Here is a 21993-nt window from a genome sequence, read left to right as displayed (position 1 = left end):
TTGTAACTTTAACTTAACTTTGAATTTCAGGCTTTTGCAGTATCATTAAATCCATAAAGAAAACGGATTTAATGCAAATAAAAGCAAAGCATTCCAACAACGGTTTTTTTTCCTAACCAGATCTCCAACCACCAAGACCAAAGGCTCTGCAGTCTTAACTAAACAGCAGAAGATACCAGAATCAATGTCTCCTCCAGGTACAGGTGCTAAAGAACTCTTTGATTTATTCCTTGTTGTTGGAACTTGGCACATGATCTATGTTCCAATCAATAATGCTAAATCCTACATGTTGACTGCTTGCTACCATAGCACATGAATATTTTGGGGAGGACAAAAAGCATCCTGAGCATATTTAAAATTAATCCTAATTTCAGCAGTCAGGCATTGCTATTTGCATATTTTACCTCCTTTATAGAAATAATAAAATTGAAAGATTGCTTGTCTCTTAGAGTGTACTGAAAAGTTGAACTCAAGCTGATAAAAATGAATTGCTGGATTGCCTGCCAGCATGGAACTGACTGATCAGGCTATTTCGGAAGCATGGCTCAGAGTTTTATCCTCTCAAGCAACTCCATCATCCTGGTTTTGATAAGAATGAGTTGGATATTTCTAACTCTTTGTATTGATCACACTACTGCAGTTATATCCAGTTGTAGACTCATGGAGTACCGAAAAGATACTTAGGGAAGTCTAAACAGAGATGTAGCTCAAAAGGACTTGCCTTACCCTCTTTCCTTATTACTCTACAGCCACCCAAATTGAACAGTTCATTGTACTTAAAAGACAAGTCAATGCTTATCAACTGCCACCTGGGAATGTGTACCGTAGGCACTGAAGCTAGGAGTCAGTTTCCTGGGCAACATATTCTATTCAAGCTCTGTTGCCTGGTGGTGCTTTTTATTTTAATACTTCTTTTTTTTACCTCTAACAAAATCAAGAGATGATTCTGATATCCATTTGAAAAATCAATATTTGAAGGATTAATGAAGGATGTTTGAAAGAGAAACAGCTTTTTTTTCTTTGAGGGCAAAATATCTGTTAAATTTATCAATGTGAAAAGTTCTGTACTCGTAGTGTAGCAAATCTTGGTTCTGTCCTGCATTTGACTGAGGTGCACTTAGCAGATGTATTTTTTTCAGTAAACTGATGTTAGGTGTCAATCCTACATATAATAATCTAACGTGAGGTTTGGGGTATTTTTTGTCTGTTACTAGAGAAACAAGGTGTTGACCAGGTGCAGTCAGATGACACTCCCTCTCAGTTTTATCATTTTTAATCGAGTGCTTTTAGTTTTGTTAAAATTTAATTAATTTGTTCTTGTAGCGCAGCCCAGAATTGCATCATGATGCAGAGGAAGCAGTAGTCTATTGAAACTCAGAGGAAAAAGCCTGGAATGGGAGAGGAAAGTGATTAGTAGATTGTCGCTGTCTGGAGCGAGAAGAATTCGGATAATGTTCGTGTTCAGTCTGTTAGGAAATGCTGTTTCCCAGGGAACCAGAAGCATCTTCATTCCAAACACTTGAGTCTTATAGTGCCTGTGTCCTTACCAGCAGTGCAGTATCCAGGTGCCTCGGGGGGTGAGCAGTTGTGTGAGCCAGATGAAGTGTAAACCAGCCAGTGGCTTGACTGGTCTTGCTAGCATGGCTGTTGATACAGAGGTTTCTAAGTACTAAATCTGTGTCCTGTTCTGTTCAGTGAAATGCACTGGGAAGGGTTCTGGAGAGACACTTCCTTTACTGCTCCAGGAATCTGATTGGGAATTTGGGGAGTACAAATCTGAGAACACTCAATTTTTTCCACACCCAGAGATGCTTGTTGCATATAAGCAAACATAAGTTTCTCTATTTTAATGGTGTAAATTAGAAGTAGTTCTTTGACTTACAGGTTGCATGACCATTCTCTCCTGATGTAGGCACTGTCCCTTCTAGCAACCCAGATGTGTTTGTAGCTCAGGGCTCAGTCCAGGTGCAGGTCTGCTGAGGGGCCCGAGGATTCAGCTGGCGTGGGGCTGTGCTGCCCAGTGGGCTGTGCGGCATCGCGCTGCCAGGCGGGGAGTGCCTGGGGTAATGGGCTTGCAGAGAGGAGGTGTTTGTTGCCCTGGTCCCGCAGGAGCAGACAAGCATTTGTCCTTCTGTGTGCCTGTCCTCTGCTCCCTGATGAGCTCCTGGCAGCTGCTTCTGGGTTGTGCCCAAAGCTGAACGGATTCTGGTCTGTGTCGTCCTGTGCTTCCCCCTGCTCCCAAGTGACTCTCTGCTGACTGGGCTTCCGTTCTGCACGAGGAGTTTTTCTGATCTACAGCTGCTGGACAGACAGATGTCAGTCTGGGACAACCTGGTGGAGAGCAATTGGATCAAATGAGCAAAGTGCAGGCTTTGTGAGAGCCACGTGCCAGCTCCTCCTGGAAATCAGCGGAAGGGGGACCCAGAAGACTGCTTGTAAGGCACAGGACACATCAAAGTCAGCTACTGACGGTCAAGGAGCAGCAGGCCTTGGTGTGAAATTGTGGAATTCTCATATTTAAACTTTCTAATGGTTCTCTTAATATTGATTATCTTTATTCTTAACATGAGAATAATTATTAGATCATGTGATCATGTGCAAAAGTGATTATTTTTTTAAATGTTGGCTTTTTTCCGTGTGTGAAGTTAGAAGAATGCATACTATTTGTGGTTCTTCATTTAAGCAGCTCATTCTTTTGGGTTTTCCTTTTTTTTTTTTTACTACCTCAGTTCTGCAGTTTAGAGGCTGGGCATGATCAGAGTTTTAAAAGCAAATACTTCTTGGTAGGGAGGAGTTTAATTTGGGGCTAGAGTAAGGTGATGGAAACAAGATGTTGGGAAGTGGCAGAAGACAGCTGACATCTCTCACTGGAGGAATCATGATGTTGAACTGAAGTCTTGCTTGAAATGAGAGGAAGGGCTGGAGGTGGCGTTTGAGGACGGAGTCGCGTGGGTTCAGCTGGCTGGAGGGGCCCTGCCTGATGACAACCCTCCTGCAGCGGTGGCAGTCAGACGCGGTTTCTGATCCTCACAAAGAGAACTGATACAGGCATGATGGTCTTGTGGAGCTGAGACCTCGATACCTGCAAAGAGCTGTGGATGTGCTGTCAACCTGAGTAAGCTCTTACACCTGTTGGAAGTGCCTGGATGTTATTTACAACTTACCAGTAGTTCTCAAAACAATTTACCAAGGAAGCAAATATTGTGATCTTCACCTTGTGCATGAACAAACAATGGGCTGAACAAATGACAAGACAGGATCAATCAGCCACCAGCTAAACCTTAAATCCAGATTTCCTGCATTTTAGCTACTGGTTATTCCATTGCATCATACCAGTTTTCTAACAGCTTCTTTCTCAGCCTGTTTTGAGTGCGGCATAAGAACTGGGGCTGAGGTTACTCATGTGCCTAGAAAACACCTTAGCGAACAATTAGCTTGATACAAACACTTCCAATGTGTTTCCTTTCAAAATCAAGTCTCAAGGCAACCTGTTTCCTTCCTTCCTGAATTTCATGAATTATGCTAACCAGGCCAGTGGGGATCAAAGCTATTTTTAATTTTTTGTGTGTGTGCAGCAGGCAACCTGTATGATGTTAATGCATCTCTTGCATTTACAGGGTGTCTGAAATCTCTCGTTCAACATAGTGACTTGCAGTAAATCCAAACTGAGGAAAAAATGGAGTGCTGTGATAGCTGTACTAAGGAAATTTTTCTGCCTTTTTTCTTTTGGCACGTTTTTAATGTTGCAAGATGGGTGTGTAGCTGTAGTCATCTTCATTTAGGAAATAAAGATGCTGATATGAATCTGAGGTGTTACCAGCTGGGGATTTTAGTCAACTAGTCAGGTGCAATCAAAAGGAATATTCATCTTTCGTCAAAATAAAATTGAAAAAGAAAGCTCTTTCACTTTAAAAAAAAAAAAAAAGGGGGGGGGTGAGAGGGGGGAGTATTGTGGCAAGATGTTCCTTTTTACCCTTAGTGTCAATCCATAGTGTGTCAGGAAACGTGCCAGGGAACAGGGGAAGTGCTAGTGAGATACAGATCTCCCTGACAGGCCTCAGAGTATGAACATCTGCGTGACTTGGCAGAAGTGGGAGATAGGATCTTGGTGAACTAGTGCATTTTTGAGACTTCTGGCTGAATGCCTTCTTCTTCCAGTGGACTCACTTCTAGCAGGTAGATGGTTGCTGCTGCTATCCTTCAAGTCCTGCAGCTTGAAATGTTTCCCGAAGTCACATGCAGGAGTGGCTGGGTTTGAGGCAGGCTGGGTGATGTTCTCACTGTCTGCCAAAAGATGGAGGCTTCCAGCACAAAGTAACTGTAGCGTGGTCACTTCTGGAAACTGTAAATGGCACCGACTGGAATTCAGTCCAGGATTTTAAAGCTTTGTCGTGATGCCCACTCGGTGGGGAACCAGGCTCTGACATTGCAAACTGACAGCCTGAACGTTTCCATCCTGCGATAAGCGACAACAGCGCTACGGTAACAGCTCTTGCCATGAGAGTGGGAAGTTCCTGCAATTACAGCAGCTTCCTGCCATCCCAGTATTGAGTTTTTAATGGCACTTCTTATGCTGAACTGTGGACTGAGTGCAATTTGATGGTTGAAACTTGTCCAGAGATTAAAGGAACACTGGCACCGTTACTATTTTAATCTTACTTGTAAACTAGAGCAAACGTCAGGTTGTGTGTTCTACGCGTGATTTAGCAACCTGCTAGTCTTTTAATTATCTCCTTCTTAATTAGATTGGTCTGATTATATGGTATTTGAAATAAGTGCATGTTCTTAAGTTCTTGGGGCAGTAGCTTGTGGGGAAAAACTTTATTGCTTTTCATTTAACAGGTGTTTTGTCTTTAATGCTGAAATATGGGAACATATGGTGCTTTTTCTGATGTAGCACTTGTCTAAATATCTTTGCTTTAAAAAAAAATTTTTTTTTGCAGAGCCATATAATTTTCTCCTGTAAAAACATTCCTAATGTATTTATAAAAAAACAACCAATTATTTAAAAAAAAAAAAAGGCATGGGATTATCATATTTTTGTCATTTTAAACTTTTACTGGATGATGGTCAGGAAATTAAACTGTGAACCCCTGAATAAAAAAATAAAAAAACACAACTAGTTAAAAATGTAAGGGGTGTACTAAAAAAAAAACAAACAGTGATAATTGTATGAAAAATTAAAATAGTTTCTCAAAACAACTCCCAGGTATTTTGAAAGGGTCAGCACATCAAGGTGCAGTCCCCATCATATTACTTTTAGTCTGAACTCGTGGGATGTCCCCGTCATATTACTTTTAGTCTGAACTCGTGGGATATCACTGACAGTCAGTAAACACAGAATCCTCTAACACTGTGTCCAGACTATACACGCGGTAACTGGTGCATCTTGTGTTTTGCCTTCAGTTCCTTGAATACGCTTGCCAAGTGATGGCGTTTCTTGTGCCTGAGCCAGATGAAGCTTGAGTCATGAGCGTGCATTTAAAAAATACAAACTAGCAACACCTTAGTCTATATACCAAGAAGAAAACTGAAAATGTCTCTAAGGTTTAAGACCATGACATAGTTGAAAAAGTTAGAGGAACATAAGAACCAGGGAACTTTGTACATTGCTAGGCTGCTATCTAGCATGAGAGAAAAGGAGTAGGAGGCTAGAGCCTGTTAAACTTCTTCCTAAAAATTGGGCGGAGATATTTCTTGCATGGAGTTACACAGTTCTAAAGCTACTTCTTACATAGTGGTGGGAGAGGAGGGATGCTGATTTGTGTGGTCCCCGTGAAGGAAAGTAAGTTCAGGATGTGGCTACATGGTGAGCATCACCCGTGTTACCTGTGACTCCTGGGAATGCTCCAGGGTTGGACTGGTGCCAGGCTGACCGTGGGGGGCCTTGTGCTGCCCTGCTGCTTTCCAGCAGCGAGGTTATCCAGGAGCCGACAGCTTGAGCGCACAGAGATGGGGCTGAGCAGACTTTGGAAGACAAACTGCCAGAAAATCTCCTAGCATGCCTCCTAGCAGTATGGGCAGGCTGTATGAAGCCAACACGTGAAGCTCCGGTTGGCGCCTGGAATAAATGACTCCTTGCTTGTTTTAGGAGCCAGGGAAGCACGTCAGGTTTCCTCTGTGCTGCATTGTAAACGCCGAACCAAACTCTGATCTGTAAACCTCAGAAAACACAATGGAGGGTGAAGCATCTTCAGTCTCCAGGAAAGGAGAGAGCAAGCAGCTCTCTTGGCTGTGTCTGGGGAGCATGGGGGCAGAGAACTCTGTTCCCCAGAGGGGTTACTCATGGAGCAGCAAGTGCACAATTGCTGGAAGCGGAAAGGAAAGAGAAGGACGAACCGAGCGGGATCTCCTTCCCCTCGCTCCTGAAAGCAGGCACTGGGTTCAGAAGCTGATTGCCGTCTCTAGGGAAATGCCACTCGTGTTAAGGTAGTCTTGTAGTTGCTCAGAAGAGGATTTGTAGTTTGTATTTCTGTTTTATTTTGTGTTGTGAAAAAGAAACTAGGCAGATTCAGAGTTCTGCTAAAGAGCGCAGAGATTGCAAAGTGAAGGATTTAAGGAAGGAAAATGTCATAATCCAGTTACCCAAAGTTGGCTCATGCTGCTGTGGATTTTGATGAATTTGTGCTGTTTTTAACAGCGTCCCTGCTTTCAGAAAATGGAGATTCAGGGAAGCAGGATTAGATTATAGGGGCAACCAGCACTCCAATATTTCCAAACTTGAAATTGTAAGAAGTGTTGTAGGTAATGGCTACTTATCTGTCACTGTTTGTGGGTGATAAATGAAACAAAGGGTTTTCTTACAGACTATGCAGGTCTTTTATGTCAGTTGCAGATATCAAAGTGATATCCCACCTCCCTTCTTCTGCTGTCAGATGAAAAATAGATGTATTATAGCATCTAACAGCCATGATGTAGCTGCCATTGTGGTAGCACTGACCCTGGCTGGCTCTCAGTGGGCGCTCAGGACTTTTACTTCCATGGCATCTCAGAGCTGTCTGGGGCTTTTGGTGTCTTGAGAACTTGATGGTGCCTACCACAGGTCTGCTGTAATGACTGAGACTGAAGAAGTGTGACTGCACGTATTTTAGCAGTCCTAGCAGCTGGTACTGTAGAAATGTGAGTTTCTTTTTATACACCATCTATTCCTCTAGCAAAGCTCTCTGTAATTCCCCTGCATATTGGAAGGCAGAAGTCGTTATTAATTTTGTAAACAATGGCTGTCATGACATCTGTGAAAAGTCTGTGTTAGCTGAAGGACTCTGCTACTGGACCTGAGCTTTCTTACTTAAAAAAGGAGACAGCAAAATATGTTTCCTACCCACTTTTAACTAAATTAATCTTAATTTCTGAAAGCCACTACTAGGAGTCCTTTGATTATTGCTGCCAAAAAAGCAATTACAGTAGAGCAAGTAATTGACTAACATTGATAGAGAAACTAGCACTGTAAAGTATTTTATCTGTTATACAGGGCAGACGGTCTCTTGTCTCCTTCTACAAACACAATTTAGACTATCTGCTGGTAAGAATGGGGGTAATCCAATTATTTGGATTCTCAGGTTTGCTGCTTAAGTTCTCTTATAATTTGTTGCTACAACAATATGTACTCTTAAAAGTTTGTCAGCTCTTTCCCTTTGAAGTGCAAAATTTTCTCTGCCTGCTTTAATCTGGCTGCATTTTACTTAAGATTCAGCCGCGAAATTGGACAGATTCAGCAATATGGCAGAGAGATTGAGTCCAGCAGTACGTAAGGGTCTAATCAAGATTTCCAGTGGAAGATCCAGATGGCTTTCACTGTGTTGTTCTTTCACCATGGTAGAGCTGCTTAAAGGCTTAGTGATGTGCGTGTCAGTGTAATCAGAATGATCCATCAGGCCAGGAACAATGCATGTTAGTCTGAAGTAAAATGTAGCTTAGTAGATGTGTTTGGCTGCAGCCTTTTTAACATACTGCATCTGCTGCTTCCATGTGCAGAGCCTTCTATCTTTGGCCCTGCATTGTGGTCCTTTCTGTCTGGCTGTAACCTGCTGTGCTGAAGTGGTGCTATTGACCTGCGTAAACTTTCCTGTGTCTTCCTCCTTGCCAGTACAAAAGCAGCTTTTGCTGACTTGAGGACTTGGTCTTTTAAAGGGCGAAGTATTCTTCATTAGACCTGGCACTGCAAGAAATCATGTGCTTCAGGGAGCTGAAGAACACCTAAAGTTCAGACCATGTTGATAAGTAAACTTTAATTAAATCTGGGCTTAGAAACTATGCTTTGGGCATTTCAAAAGCTTATGTAGGTCAAACCATAGATAATGTTGACCAGAATCCTCAAAAAGAGGAAAGGTCTGGCCTCGTGTTTTCTTCCTGCAGCACAACGCAGCGAGGGAGGGTGGCAGTGCCTGTGGAGGCACCGCTTCATGCTTTCTGTGCCACGTTTTTTGGTGCCTGTAGTATGTTGGGTGAAGCCTAGGAAGAAATAGGATGAACTTCTTTTGCATGCTGGAAAAAGATCAGTGTGTGTGTCTTCTGTCTCTCCAATACAGTTTGTCAGAGAAACTTGGGATCCTATCCAGACGCGGTGTGACTTTGTCGTTCAGGCAGCACTGCGCCTGTTCTCCTGAAGGCTGCCTTTCACCCACACCAATACGGAAGTGTATTGCTGTAAATCTGCAAGTGGCTAAAGGGATGAGACTCTAAAATGCTTGCTTACCCTTGATCCACCTTTGATAGTGGGTGGAGTATTTTTTGTAGCAAGATGGGGATGTAGGAATTCCTCCTGGTTCCTCTTGTTTAGTCCTTGTCTAGCAGCCACTTAAATGACAGAGTGCTGTCTGATTAATGTACAGTCTTCATTTGTGGCAGCATGAAGTCCCTGTGTGTGCCTGTGCCTTAGCCCTTGGAAACAAACAAAAAACCCTGTTAACTGACTGAGGGAAGAAACCGACGATTCATTTTGTGTGTACCCTTACATGGCAATATTTATTAACTTAGGGGACCACTTGCTTCAGTTTAAATCAAGTTGAAAATGTTCACTCAACTGTGTAAATACGATAATAGATATACAGATGGATAGTTGTATCAGATTAATTAAAGTAAAAGCAATGGATTAATTTCAGTTATAGAGATTGTTGTGCATTGCTCGATAGTTGTTGAATTAGATGTTGCATAGATGCGAGGCCCCATTTAACTAACATGTAAAAATGCCATAGGCACACTATTTTAAACTTCTGCGGTAGGATCTTGATGTGCTTGCTGCTGATCAAATCTCCAAGACACCACGTGGACCTGCTTTCACAGGAAAATAAACAGGTGTGGGCAATATTCACCTTGCACCCTCTTCCTTCCATGCAGTGTATATGCTGTCGTACAAACCTCCAGGTAGGATGTGAGCTACTTCTTTAGGAAATTTTAAGTCTGTGTTTCAAAGGGACAGGTCAAGCACAAGCGTGTTAACGCATAGATTATATTGTAGCTGTTCAAATATACAGGCTGAGAGTCAACAAGTAGAAGAGAAAGTAGGATTAATACAAGAATGTTGCCAGTCTATTACTATACTGAGGGCCGGAAATAAGGCCTGCTCTGTGCAAAAAATTAGTATTACAAACCTCTGTGAGACATTCTTGCTGTACGCCAGGCTATGTCTAATGCTTCAAAAGAATAACTGTATGTGTGTAGCACTCAAGCTGTTATGTTGTGAACTGATTATGTTTCTGGAAACTGGAAAGATGTTTTGCCTATTTCCTTTTGCCATTGCTTTGGTTACAGCAAAAGGCCAGCAGTGTTTGCTTGCCTGGGAGATGATGGCACACGGATAAGATGACTTCTCGAGGAAATGCAGATTTTACTCAGTGGTATATTAAAATATTAAAAGTCACAATTACTGTGGATGGGATTTTGGCCATGTGGTTTGGAGCTTTTTCCTCTTACACCAAGGAATTGTATGAATTGTTTCACTGGTTTTCAGGAAACTAGAACTAGGTAGAGAAATGTGGTGGTGATGGTTGCTGTTGAAGGTGTGGAGAGTGGGATGTACAGGATTGTGCAGCCTTCAGATGGGGTTCTGCTGTGCTGCAGCTATTTTTGTCCCTTCAGATGAGGTTAAAGTCAGCGCAGACTCCCATTGACTCCTGTTTCTGCACAGCTGGCCTGTGAATAGGCATGAAGAAAGCCAAATGAACTTCTACGAGGCAGCACAGGGTAAGAGGAAAAGTGATCAAAATCTTGCAGTAGATGAAAAGCCTTGTAACTCCATGTAGATGAAATCAAGCATTTCTAAATTTATCAGAGGCTTTTCTGTTTAAAGCTTGTTTTTTCTTAATATATCAGACTGAAAAAGCCAACTGATTTGCCTGTTTTCCACAGCCACGTGTCATACTTGAATATTCAACTTTTTGCCTAAAACTTTGCTTCCCACAGTAATTGAAGTAGGACAAATCCATGTGTGTGTAATGAAGGAAACAGCTGGGGCTGGAATAAAAGCTGAGCACAGTTAGGCACACGTAATGCATCCTTTAGAACACAAACAGGGGATTCCTCAAGAAAAGAATGGCCAGGAAACCATGGGGAGGAGGGACAGGGGGATTTAGAAAATGCTGAAATTGCTTTTATTTCATTTTTGGTAGGAAGGAGAAAGGGATTTGAATGAGAAATTGATTGTACACAGTTTGATCCTCTTGTAGAAATACTGCCATTGATTTCTAGAGGAAGAGGATGTAGCTGCACTGTATGCCTATGATTCAGTTCTTTTCTATTGATATAGACTCTCAGATTTTTTTTTTTTTTTTTAAGACCACCACAGAAAACAACCAAAAAGACCCCACAGCAAATTTGGACCTGGTGCTTAGGGACATGGTTTAGTGGGTGACGCTGGTAGTAGGGTGATAGATGGATCAGATGATCATGAAGGTCTTTTCCAACCCTAATGATTCTATGATTCTACGAAATAAGCAAACAAAATCTTCTGGATTGCATGGAGATGAAATTAACTCTTCCTTCCTTAATATGATTGCTCTGCCAAAGCCATGGGGGATCAGGGGAGATTTGCCTTGAACTTTAGTCCTCAGACCTACCTCAACTTTGCTGAGAAGTTCGGTAGTTGGAAAGGTTTGGTCATTTTCTAAAAATCCAGTAGATCCATGAAGCTGCGACTTTCTCGACTTTCTGATTTATTTTGAGCTCTGAGGAATATAATGTGAAAACCTATGCAGGTTCTACTAGCTGGCCAGAGACTGCAGTCAGTTCAATAAAAGGCACAGCTAAATTTACCATGATTAAATGCTGCTTCATGCATGGACTAGAAGCTGTGGTCTTGTGCTGTTGATTTGATGATTTATTACCTTTAAAACTGCAGAAAAAACACGCGGAATTCGTTTTTGATGGATTATTCATGTTATCACCTGTTTGTACCCCTTGGAATCTCTTATACAATCGATAAACGTTTTTTTAAAAAATCCCTCAAAAATAGAGATTTTAAAGTTGTGCCTTTCACAACCAGAATGCTCCCCTTTTTCCCCCAGAGATGTTTTCCCCATGTCTAGTGGCACACTACACTGCAAAAGATGTTTATAGCTGCCTTCATGTTGGTTCAGCCAAGTCACTGGTCTTACCCTTTCATGCTCTCAGGGGATGACTTGAGCTGTGCCTAGGTCACTCCCACGTGGTCCTCTCCTACCCTCTGCAGTTTCCAGCCTCAGCCTTGCCAGGGAGCCCACTCATCGTGCTGTGCCCACACCTGGGCTCGCTCAGCTATGGGGTTTGCAGCCCTGAGTTATGTACCTGCACTTACCTTTCAGCTGCTAGGGGAATAACCAGGGCTGGCATTATCAAAGACTGGAAAGCTCTGGGGAGAATCCAGTGCAGGATGCAGAGGGGAGGAGTATGTCAGAGCCATCCTCTCTCACAGACAGACAGCCATGCGGTGGATGTTGGCTCTCTGGAGGGCAAATGCCCAGTGGCATGGGTCTTGGGGGTTTCTGCTGCTGTACAAGAGACGTGGGGTTGACTCTGGCACTGTGGGGATTTGAAAATAACTGTACTGTTTCCTTAGTGGGTTCCTTAATCTATGTAAATGTATACAGCCAGTCTGTACTGGAAATCTCATTCTGGTAATCCTGAATATACAAAATGAGCTGACGATGTGCATTGGATCCTGTAGGTGACCAATGCACGTTGACCTTGGCAGGGCAAGAAACAGCTCAGCAGTTGAACAGCTCAGCAGCATCAGGCATTGCACTTGCAGTTGTCTACTGATGGAAGCATCGGTGTCAACAGGGTTTGGAAATCCATGGAGTTAGGCAGCACAGAGTAAAGGCTTTGACAGTCTCGCTAGCACCTATGTGTTGGACTTAAGTGACAATTTTCAGGTGCTTAGTGGCTTTGGTCCTTACCCTACATACATCTGGTGAGCCAATGGCTTTGCTGTGGCCAGAGGTTGTTACATAATCCTGCTTCACACAGGCTCTCATGCAGTTCCAGGGTGGCAGAAGGGCTCAGCGCTGTCTTAGCTAACAAAAGCAGAGGCTCAGTGTATTTCTTTATTTTTAGATAAAAAGCTAGACTTTGCAAGCAAGGCTCTTCTCATTGTTTGTGGGATGAGCAGGGTCAGTCTGGGTTATTACCTGGATTTTTAGCCTTCGGAAAGAGCACAGTGTTTTTTCTTTTTATAAAGGAAGTGATTGGAAAAAACATCTTTTGAGTCAGTCATAAATACTGTCAGGGACAAGGCTGAAATATTAAGCTGAGATTCTTTCTACTTGTTTTTGAAGTCCTGAAGACCAAGAAAATCAGTTTTTCCAAGGTTCTTCGCAAAGTGAAGAGAAACTCTGCTCTTCTGTCATCACAACACCTATTTATTCTCTTGATCACAAATATCTCTTATCTCATCTTCTTGCCCCTGTTTGTTCCCAGTACCCTGCCACCCTTCAGCATTACATTTTTGGAGGAGAAAATAGGCTTAGTTACAAGCAAACCTGCCTGCTGAGGATGGAAGAGATCTGAGATGATTTCCTTTCTGGGAAAAAGTCCCTTCTCTGAGCTGCTTTTTCTCTTGGAAATGCTGTCTTCTGTGTTGAAGATGTCACAACACATCTTTAGAAAATACAGAGCTAAGCAATTTCAAAACACATCTTATAGCAGATCTCTGCCTCTTGTGGCTGGGAAAGTGAGTAACTATCAGGTGACTGCAACTCCCCGTACTCTGATTACCTGAGAACAGCGGCAGTGCCCTCAGAGCTGCTCACCGCTGATTGCTATAAATTTTAGATAACTAGCCCTGCAGAGCAGCAAAGCAGCAAATGTTCTGCTTGATAAAAATCCATTGTGGTTATTCTTTGTAAGTCTCCCTGTTTTGATATCTGTCATCTTGGATTTATCAGGATGATCAGCGTTTGGACTTGCATACTTATATCTGGCTGGACTGGCTGATGAACAACTGTGGTCATGGAACAGACAGTTTCCTTAAAGGGCTGTTGGCATCTCAGCCTTCACCCTTGGAAAAAAAACAGTGTAAAATGTGAATGAATGTTGATGTTGCAGTAAACATGGGTTTGTTTTCAAGGACTAAGCTTTATGCTCAGTGTAAGTCATAAAGCAATGTTCTCAATACTGACTTTGGGAGTGTCAAGTCATCAAACTTCTGTTACGGAAAAATTGTTTCATACTAGACAAATGTCTCAGGTCAAAACAGCTGTCTTCATCTTCCTCAGCAGCTAGACCTACGCGGATTCCTCACTGGCTCTCAGAAATGTTCCTCCTTTGGCTCTACTGGTACATACACAGCACTGCATGGACCTAGGGGAACCACCTGGGCCAAATGGGAGACCTGTTCGCCGTTCTCCCCAGCACGGGGGCTGCCCATGCTTCCTGCCGATGTTCTGCCCTACTGCTCAGGAGCTCAAAGCACAATTCTTTCAGAACCACCCAGCATTGGCTTTGCTCTCAATAGTGCAACATGTTTTGCTGTCTGCTTTTGCAAATGCAGCCATAGTTTCTCTTCAGTTTTCACTTTCTTGACAACATAAATAACTAAAAGTTTATCTTTTTATTACTGTGAATAGTAGGGATTTTTTTGAATAAGGCTGAATCTCATCATAGATTTAAAACAGAAGCTTATTGTTGGTACTAGAGGAGACACTAAGAGTTGTTACTCTGCTTTAGACAGGATCCTATGACCGCTCTAGGAAAGTTTGGATGGAGGATGATCAAACTAGCTCTCTTGCAGAAGTGTTTGGTGTGACAGACTAGGCTTAATTTTTATATAAGACAACAAGGTTTGCACTTAACTCTATATGTTTCGCTTTAGCTTTTGCCAACTGAATGACAAAGGGATGGCAACAATTTTGTAAAGAAGTGATGAATGTCTGTCTTGGAAATCCCAAAGAAGTCTGGAACAACTCTGTTGTGCATGAAATCACTCCGTCTCTGCACCTGAAGTGGCTGACGTGGTTGAGTGGGAGCTTTGGTTCTCAATCTGGAAGCCAAAAAAGCTTTTATGCATGAAGCACCCCAAAACACTTGACTACTGAGAATTAAGTAAAGCAATTGATTTTGTGGCGTGTGTGTGTGTTTTTTCTTCTTTTTCCTTCTATATTCTTTACATTTCATTAGGGAAACCAAAAGAAAATCCTTTCCCAGATTGGAGATTTCCCAGGTGGGGAGTGTCAGCAGGAATCGTAAAGCCTTGTGAAGGGCAGAAGGACAGCGGAGAAGTGCCAGGCATAGTTTATAGGCAGTATTCCTTACACACAATGCAATGAGTAGTTAAAACAACGAACAGATGTGCTGTTGAGGTTTGAAGATGCTGTACTGGAGCCAAGAAAAAGGTAGAAAGCTGGGAAGCACTGGTGCATGCTGATGGTGACTTTTGTCTAGATATAAGACACAATTAGCAGGTATTTTGAAGGTAAATAGAGATTGCAGAATGTCAGAACTTTAATCTGCTCATGAAATTTATACCAGGGCTGTTTAGAGTTATGTCAAACGTGCGGGATCTGGAAACGCATCCCGTGTCAGAGTGCAGAAGATCAGTGTTCTCTTCAAAAGTCAAATTCTCGTGCTGAGTAAAAGTGTGAGGGGATTACTCGGGGAGAGACAGGCAATTGTACTAAGTCAGTAATTGCTGTGGTATCAAATGCTGAATGCCACTGTCTGGTTCTAAGTTCTAGTGATGGTTTGGATGTCGTGTCAGAAGAGAGAGATCAGAAGGAAAGTGCCCAGGAATATGTTGCAGTAGTCTAGGTGCTGACACTATTTTTGGAATCTTTACACTTGCCTAGGCAGTATCTTGATTTCATCAGGAAAGACTGATTGTGTATAGGGTTTTGCAGTGAAAAGGGAATCATGATGATGTTTTTCTTGAGGCCAGTTCTCATCTCACAGACATTTCTGTAGTCTGTAGTGAGGAGGGAAGAAAATGATTCCTGACTAAAGCTGTGAAAATTAAATATTTCATTTTCTTCAGCAGTGGTGAGAGAAGGACCTTGTGAATGTGAATGCAGGGACAATCTTGTGAATGCAGGGCCATCCAGCCCCTGCAGCCACAGAGACTGGGTACTGCTTCGTGTTGGTGGTCCAAATAACTGAATAAATGTTTTAAAATTTTAAGGGCTGGACGCCAAATTCTTAGCTAACGTAAGGTGGCATATTGCAACAGACTTCTGATTAAGATTTTTGGCTTAGATTTTCAAGTCTTCAAGCCATTTCATTCGTTACATCAAATAATGACAGCTCTTGTAAAAGCTGTAGAGATTCTGAAAGATAGCAAAGATACTATCCCAGTGATGCTTAAGTTTTTCTTTTGTATTTTTTTTCTGTATCCTGACTTGTTAATTAAAATAAGAGCAAAGTTTAGCCAGTAAGCACAATCAGTGTATGTTATGTAATTCATGGTACAGACTTGAGCAAAGCTGTGTACTGCGCAGTAGATCTGGCTGCAAGGTGAGGCAGCAGGCACCCGGGGCCAGAGGCAGCACTGTCACTGCAGTCAGCGTAACTGCCTTAACCTTCACCTGATCACAGAACAGTGCTGAATGTTTTGTGTTTTTTTTTTTTCTCTTTTCTTTTTGCCTTTTTTTTTGAGGAACCCCATGTGCATAACATAGATCTCGCTAAATTTCAGCATTTTTTTAAGCACTCATTTCATTATCATGGCACCTGGTATGCACAGTTGGCTCCAAACTCTTGCCTGTCTACCTCATTTCTAGAAGTCTATGGAAAAGGTACAGTTTTGGGGCTGTCTCAATAGTGCTGTAGCTTTGAATGATCTTTTCTTAATGAGCTGACAGCTTAAGCAGGGCCACGTGTATTTTATAGTTTGATGCACAAAGAAAGCTAGTGGCAAATCCAAAGGTGATTGATGCAGCAGCAGAACTTGAAAAATAAGATGAATTGTACTGTGGATAGAGTTGTCTGGCTTTGAATATTCTGCTTTGCGGTTCAAAGCTAGGGAAATCGAGCTTCATAGCCTACTTCATGGGTTATTTTATTTGTGAGTGAGCAGCTGAGTTGGGACCTTTTTAGCCTGACTTGAAATTACAGCATGGTGATTTTCTGATAAATAATCTGTCTCCTGGCCTTTTCTGAGGCTTTAGGGAAAAATGCAAGCTGCATGTAAAGCTGCAAGAAGAATAAGCTGTATTTCACTTTTGTAGGTTTTTTTTTTTTAAACCTTAAAGGTTTAAATTTCAAAGCTTCCTAAAAGTAGAATTCCCATTATTTCTTTGGAATGGTAAAGGAAACCTTCAGAGAAGAAGCATTATTGTTGGGCTAAAATGGAATATCCAACTTGTTACAGCTGATGGGTTGCTCGCATTAGTCTCTGTCTCTCAGCAGCAGTTTGGGCTTCCCAGGGGTCTGGATGAGAATTTCTGTTCACTTCAGAGCAGGTGAGGGCACAACGCGGATGCCATCACAGTGGGGTTGAACAGTAGGACCCATCTCTTACTTGAAACAGCACCCATATTATGCTGTATTTTCTGTATTTTGCTATTGATGAACATAAGGCTGGCCTGTGACCTGCAACGCGGGTCTCTCTGCTGGCACACGGCTCTCACTACACCAGTGGGTTTCAGGTGAGAAGAAATAGTGTTCCTTGCCTGGACTCCACCAGTCTGCCACCTGACAATCAGGTATTTGTAGCATATACGCCAATGCTGAAAGTGCCGCTGTTCTATCTGGGACACTTCAGTTACTATATTTAACGCTGTTACCTCTAGAGAAAAACTGTGGCTTTTGTTTTGTTAATTTTTTCTTAGCTTGCTCTAAGCTTATGCCACATGTCACTCCTTTCTGCCGCTAGAAAACTACTGCCATATGTCTGGAGGTTTCTAAACAAGAATAAAAGACTTTCAGGCAAGCAATGAGATAAAATTGGCACAGTATAGGATTGAACTGAAAATGTTAGGCTACTGCTATGCCTTCAAATGCCCTTTCACCAAATAAAAAAATCTGTCTTTAAATACATGGTGGGGACATGAAAAGACAGTGGCATTTGAAAGAGAACAAAGAGAACATCTGCAGAATTCACAACAGAGATGTGAGTGAGTACAGGTAGAAAACCCCAATAAAGTAGTAATTGAACAAAGATTTTCCCCAGAGGAAGTCTCAAATACTTGTCCTTCTGACGCTTTTTCTTAAAAAGATTCAAATGTCTTTGGGAGTAAAAACACATTATGGATAGTGTTTGCTTAACATGTGAGTTGTGCTCGGAAAAATTCTGTAGCAAAACGAACTTATTCAGCTTACTTAAATATAGTAAATTTGTCCAGTTCCGGTAGAACTTGATGTAAAGTCATTATATTGTATCAACAGAAATATTAAAAAAGATATTCTATTGTGCTACTGCTAGCAGTCCTCTCCCACTTTCATAAAACTTTCCTTGGTGATGTGAATCGTGTGCTGTTGCTTAAATTCGTGAAGCTAAAGAGCACACAGGTCACCCCCATGCGAACGCTGCACTGTTCAGCTAGGATGACTTTAGTAGGGACACGTGTGGCACTGGGTGCTGCTAGGTTGTGTGGGATTGTGAATGCTAGGGAGCATGGAAATAGGTGTATATTTTGTATAAGCTTTATAGTAGTAAGTGAAGTTCTGGTCATCTCTGTCTCAGGGACAAAAAGGAGTAAGTTGGCGAAGGACGATAAAAAGACTTAATTTTTGAAGAGAGGAGGGAAAAAATGGAGATATATAAAGGATGAGTAATGGCAGAAGACAGATTGAAGCTTTACTTCTCTCCTAGAGAGTGTAGGAGATACTCTGTAAAATATAAAAGCAAGTAATTCAAAGTCCATGGAAGAAATGTAAATGTTGTTTAAATACATAAGTAAAATTTACAACCAGTAGAGGTGGTTGATTCTTAAAAACGTGGTTATAATAAAAAAATCAAATATGAGTGTTGGGAATGTTTAGGGTCAACATAATCAGCTGGAACACGTTGTTCCACAATAAATCTATTTCAGGATTCTCTTTACTCCTGTCTACTAAACAACCAGGTGTGCTCCCTACTACAGGGGACATCTTAACCAGGGGTTTTCTGGCTGGTCTGCAGCATCTTGAACTATTGCATGGTGGAGACTAGTCTGCCTCAGTGCAGTAATTCCTGGGTTGCTGAAACAGCAAATTGATTTGTCCACTTAATGGCTGTATTTACCCTTTTACGCTGAAGCTTCATTTCATACATCCATCAAATGCTTGCATTAGTTATGTTTTTTTTTTTTTGTTGATCACTTCAGTTTTCAGAGACTTGCTCATTTGGTGGGGAACCTTGAGTCGAGAGGCTGCCTGTATGTGCAGTGTAGGTGCAGCTAGTCTGCATCATTTGGCTTGCGTGCAGTGAGCTCATCCTGAGGATGCTTTGATTTTTGAAGTCTGTGAGCATTAAATACTGTAGCCTCTTTTAGTGCAAGTGGATGGTTATAATTAAGGGAATTTGCAAGTAGAAAACTTTGTTTAGGCTATCTGTAGAGAAATAACACCATATGGATTGAATCCTGAAGACATACACACATTTTGATATGAAAATGTGACTGAACAGTTAGGAAAGAGATTGAACAGACATAAACACGAAACAAGGATGAGGAAGAAGCCCTCCAGCAGTATCAGGAAGTCAGAGAAAAGGCATTACTTATGTATTCAGCAGATTCAAACAGGGCAGGAGCTCAGGACCAAATCCCAGAGTGCTTCATTTGGGGCTCTGCCCCCCCACCCCTTCCCCTAGTTCCCCAGCAGTGTGACGGGGAGTGCTCTGCAGTGCTGTGTGCATGGCAGCTCCCCCCTATAGCTCTCTGCAACCCCCTATGTTTTTCACAAAAGGCAATGTTTCTTTCAGGACTCTGCCTGACACCAGGTGGGAGAAGGTCAAGACACCAGTGACTGTTGTATCACAACTACGAGTCCAAAGGTGTCGTAACTTCAAATTGCATCTTCTTGACCTGTGCCCTCTGCTATCCTGGCCCTCTTTTTCTGATGTAATCATAATTTATTATCCCTTATGGCTTGACCTGGAATATCCAAATCTGTTGGTGAGCAGAGAAGACTGACTAGGTTGGATTTGTTCTTCATCTGCTGCAGCAGATGTTGGCTGCTGCCCTTCTGCTGCTTTCTCTCTGGGCTTTCCCTGCTGTATCTGACTCGCATCAGCCTTGTAGGCCTGCAGTTGCAGGACTGCAGCAGCATCCCCAGTGTCTCCAGCACTGTGAAAACACAAATGAATATTGTCCTTTCCACAAAGAATATGTATGCACTACAAGAACAATAAGAGGCGTGCAGCGAGAGCTACACCAGGCAGCTGTAATGATCAGTGTGGTTATAAATACATTGTTTATTGTTTATTTATATATAAATATATATTTTGCATTCTACGTGTCTAGCTAAAATTCCTTTTCCCATGAATTCCCCCATTCATCTCCTAGTCCCCTAGCTGCTTACCAGCTTTGGTGTATTTCATTTTCTTAAAGTGAAAAAAAAAATTAAAAATCAAAAAGGACTTATGAAATGATTTGTGGCTTGCAGTTTCCTGTGGGGTATGGAATTAGGTCATTTGAAGGAATTTAAATTCTTGACTAGAAAGAGGTGAAAGGCTAGTGTTTGCTTCATTTGTCATTTTGCTAGAAATGTAATAAACCCGAGGTAAGGGACTAGGATATTATTGTTCTTGGGTTGATAACAGCTGCATGGAAAGTACTGTTCAATTCTTTTACATTACAGAACTGCCAAATTATAAACAAACTCAGTGGAACACAAGAAGTTCTTATGAATTTTATCTCTTCCACTTTACGATGTGCAATATCCTGCCCTTTATTAAACCACCTAAGGGAGGGACAGTGAGATGCAAGGAGAAGCCTGTTACTGTTCCCCAAGGCCTACTCTGTCCCTCACTTATTTAACTTCTCATTTTTATGAAAACTAAACTCTCTCCTCTGGATGTGATGTCGTGCTGTCTGACACGTGTGCACACAAACTCCATGCAGAAAGCCCTGTAAGGAGTCGGTAGCTTGTCTGCCTGCACAAGGCAGAGCCGGCTCCTGTTCAGCCCCCCAGGCACACACTTCTTGGACTCTTCCTGCAGGCCTCTGGCGGTGAGGGTTGCAGTTTGCCTGGGCGATCCGTACCAGGGCTTTGCTGCTCTCCTTACAGAGCTGCAGGGAATGGTGAGCTCTTCGTGAGCTTGCCGAAATGGTTCAGAAGGTGCTTGTTTGTTGAAAGGCGAAATCTTCCTTTCCCCTGTGCTGGAAAGTGATTGTGGTGAAGACTTTTTATATACCAATTTTACATTCCCTCTTCTTTAAGTACACTTATATTTTGTGTGTCTGTTAGCACGTTTACACCCACACCCTTAGCAAGTTGGGTGTCAAATCCCCTAATCACGGTTAAAGCATGCAGCATTTCACCAGTGCACTTCTGCAGCCAGGTGTGGTGGTGGCCTCTTCTAAGGTGCTCAGGGGCATGCAGAGCATGGCCAGTTCCTTGTTGTCTGAGGGACACGGTGCTAAACCCTATTTCTGCGTGGCAAAAGGGGTAACTTCTGTGTTCTGCCTGTTAGCTCACATCTGGGGGAGAAGTCTGAGCTGGAGGCTTCACCTTCACCTAGAGCCAGAGGAAAGATGAGCAGCGCTTTGCATTAGATTCTGGGTCACAGTTTTATTCCTTATTATATTTTACTTCTTAGGTTATAAATTTAGAAACCCATTAAAGTTTTGTCCTTATGGATTAGGCATACTTACAGCAACTATGGGATGTTCTCTGAAGGACATGATAGAATTGTTGACAAGATTAAGGACATACTCAGGGTGTCATCCAATGCCAACAGAAGTTAGTGAGGAGCCTTCACTGGCTACTCAGGGGTTTGTCTCTGGCATTCAAAATGTTATGGGAAGAAAAAAGCTTGTTTTATCTCCCAGACAAGTAATAACTTATTACTACTTTATAATAGAAACTATGGGCATTGATTTCCCATAGATTTATGTGTGGTGGTTTTTAAGACTAATTTTTATAAATGGTTTCTGTTTGCAGATGTAAGCAATCTCTTCTTGCAGGGTCAGTACAGCTACCATTAAGCAAACATTTGTTATTAGCAGTTTTTTTCTAAAAGCTTAATTTTGCTTAAGCATTTGTTTTCAAATCAGAATATCTGAAAAATTGCAAAATGGAGAAAAAAAAAATCACAGAATTGCAGGGGTATGAACGGACCTCTGGAGATTATTGGGTCCAACTCCCCTGCCAAAGCAGGATCCCTAGAGCACGTTGCACAGGTAAACGTCCAGACGGGTCCTGAATATCTCCAGAGACTCCACAACCTCCCTGGGCAGCCTGTTCCAGTGCTCTGTCACCCTCACCGTGAAGGAGTTATTTCGCAGGTTGGTGCGGAACTTCCTGTGCTCTGTTTTGCGCTCTCACAGAGGCACAAGCAACATCGCTTATTGGCCTGGCTCTGGCCAGCGGCAGACCCTTCTCTAACGTGGCGCAGTTTCCGGATTCTTCTCGTAGAACCCACCCTGATGGCCCCCCCGCTACCAA

General features: G+C 42.3%; 1 protein-coding gene across 14 annotated transcripts in view; it reads left to right on the top strand.

Moving 5' to 3' along the window:
* Positions 1-21993, top strand: part of CCDC85A (coiled-coil domain containing 85A) — a 211361-nt gene that overhangs the window by 141459 nt on the left and 47909 nt on the right. The window contains exons 3-4 of one of the 14 annotated variants that reach the window (XM_066995443.1): positions 121-197; positions 1324-5556. The exons of 12 other annotated variants lie outside the window; for them this stretch is intronic. In XM_066995443.1, the coding sequence (XP_066851544.1) occupies positions 121-158 (38 nt within the window). In that variant the 3' untranslated portion in view covers positions 159-197; positions 1324-5556. Of the gene's footprint in view, positions 1-120; positions 5557-21993 lie in introns of those variants that run through there. One more of the 14 variants, XM_066995442.1, reaches the window with a different exon arrangement.

Source organism: Anser cygnoides, chromosome 3 (genome assembly GCF_040182565.1).
Source record: "Anser cygnoides isolate HZ-2024a breed goose chromosome 3, Taihu_goose_T2T_genome, whole genome shotgun sequence".
NCBI classification, from domain to species: domain Eukaryota; kingdom Metazoa; phylum Chordata; class Aves; order Anseriformes; family Anatidae; genus Anser; species Anser cygnoides.
The sequence above is the reverse complement of the archived record's forward strand: the minus strand, read 5'-3'. Positions and strand labels throughout refer to the sequence as shown.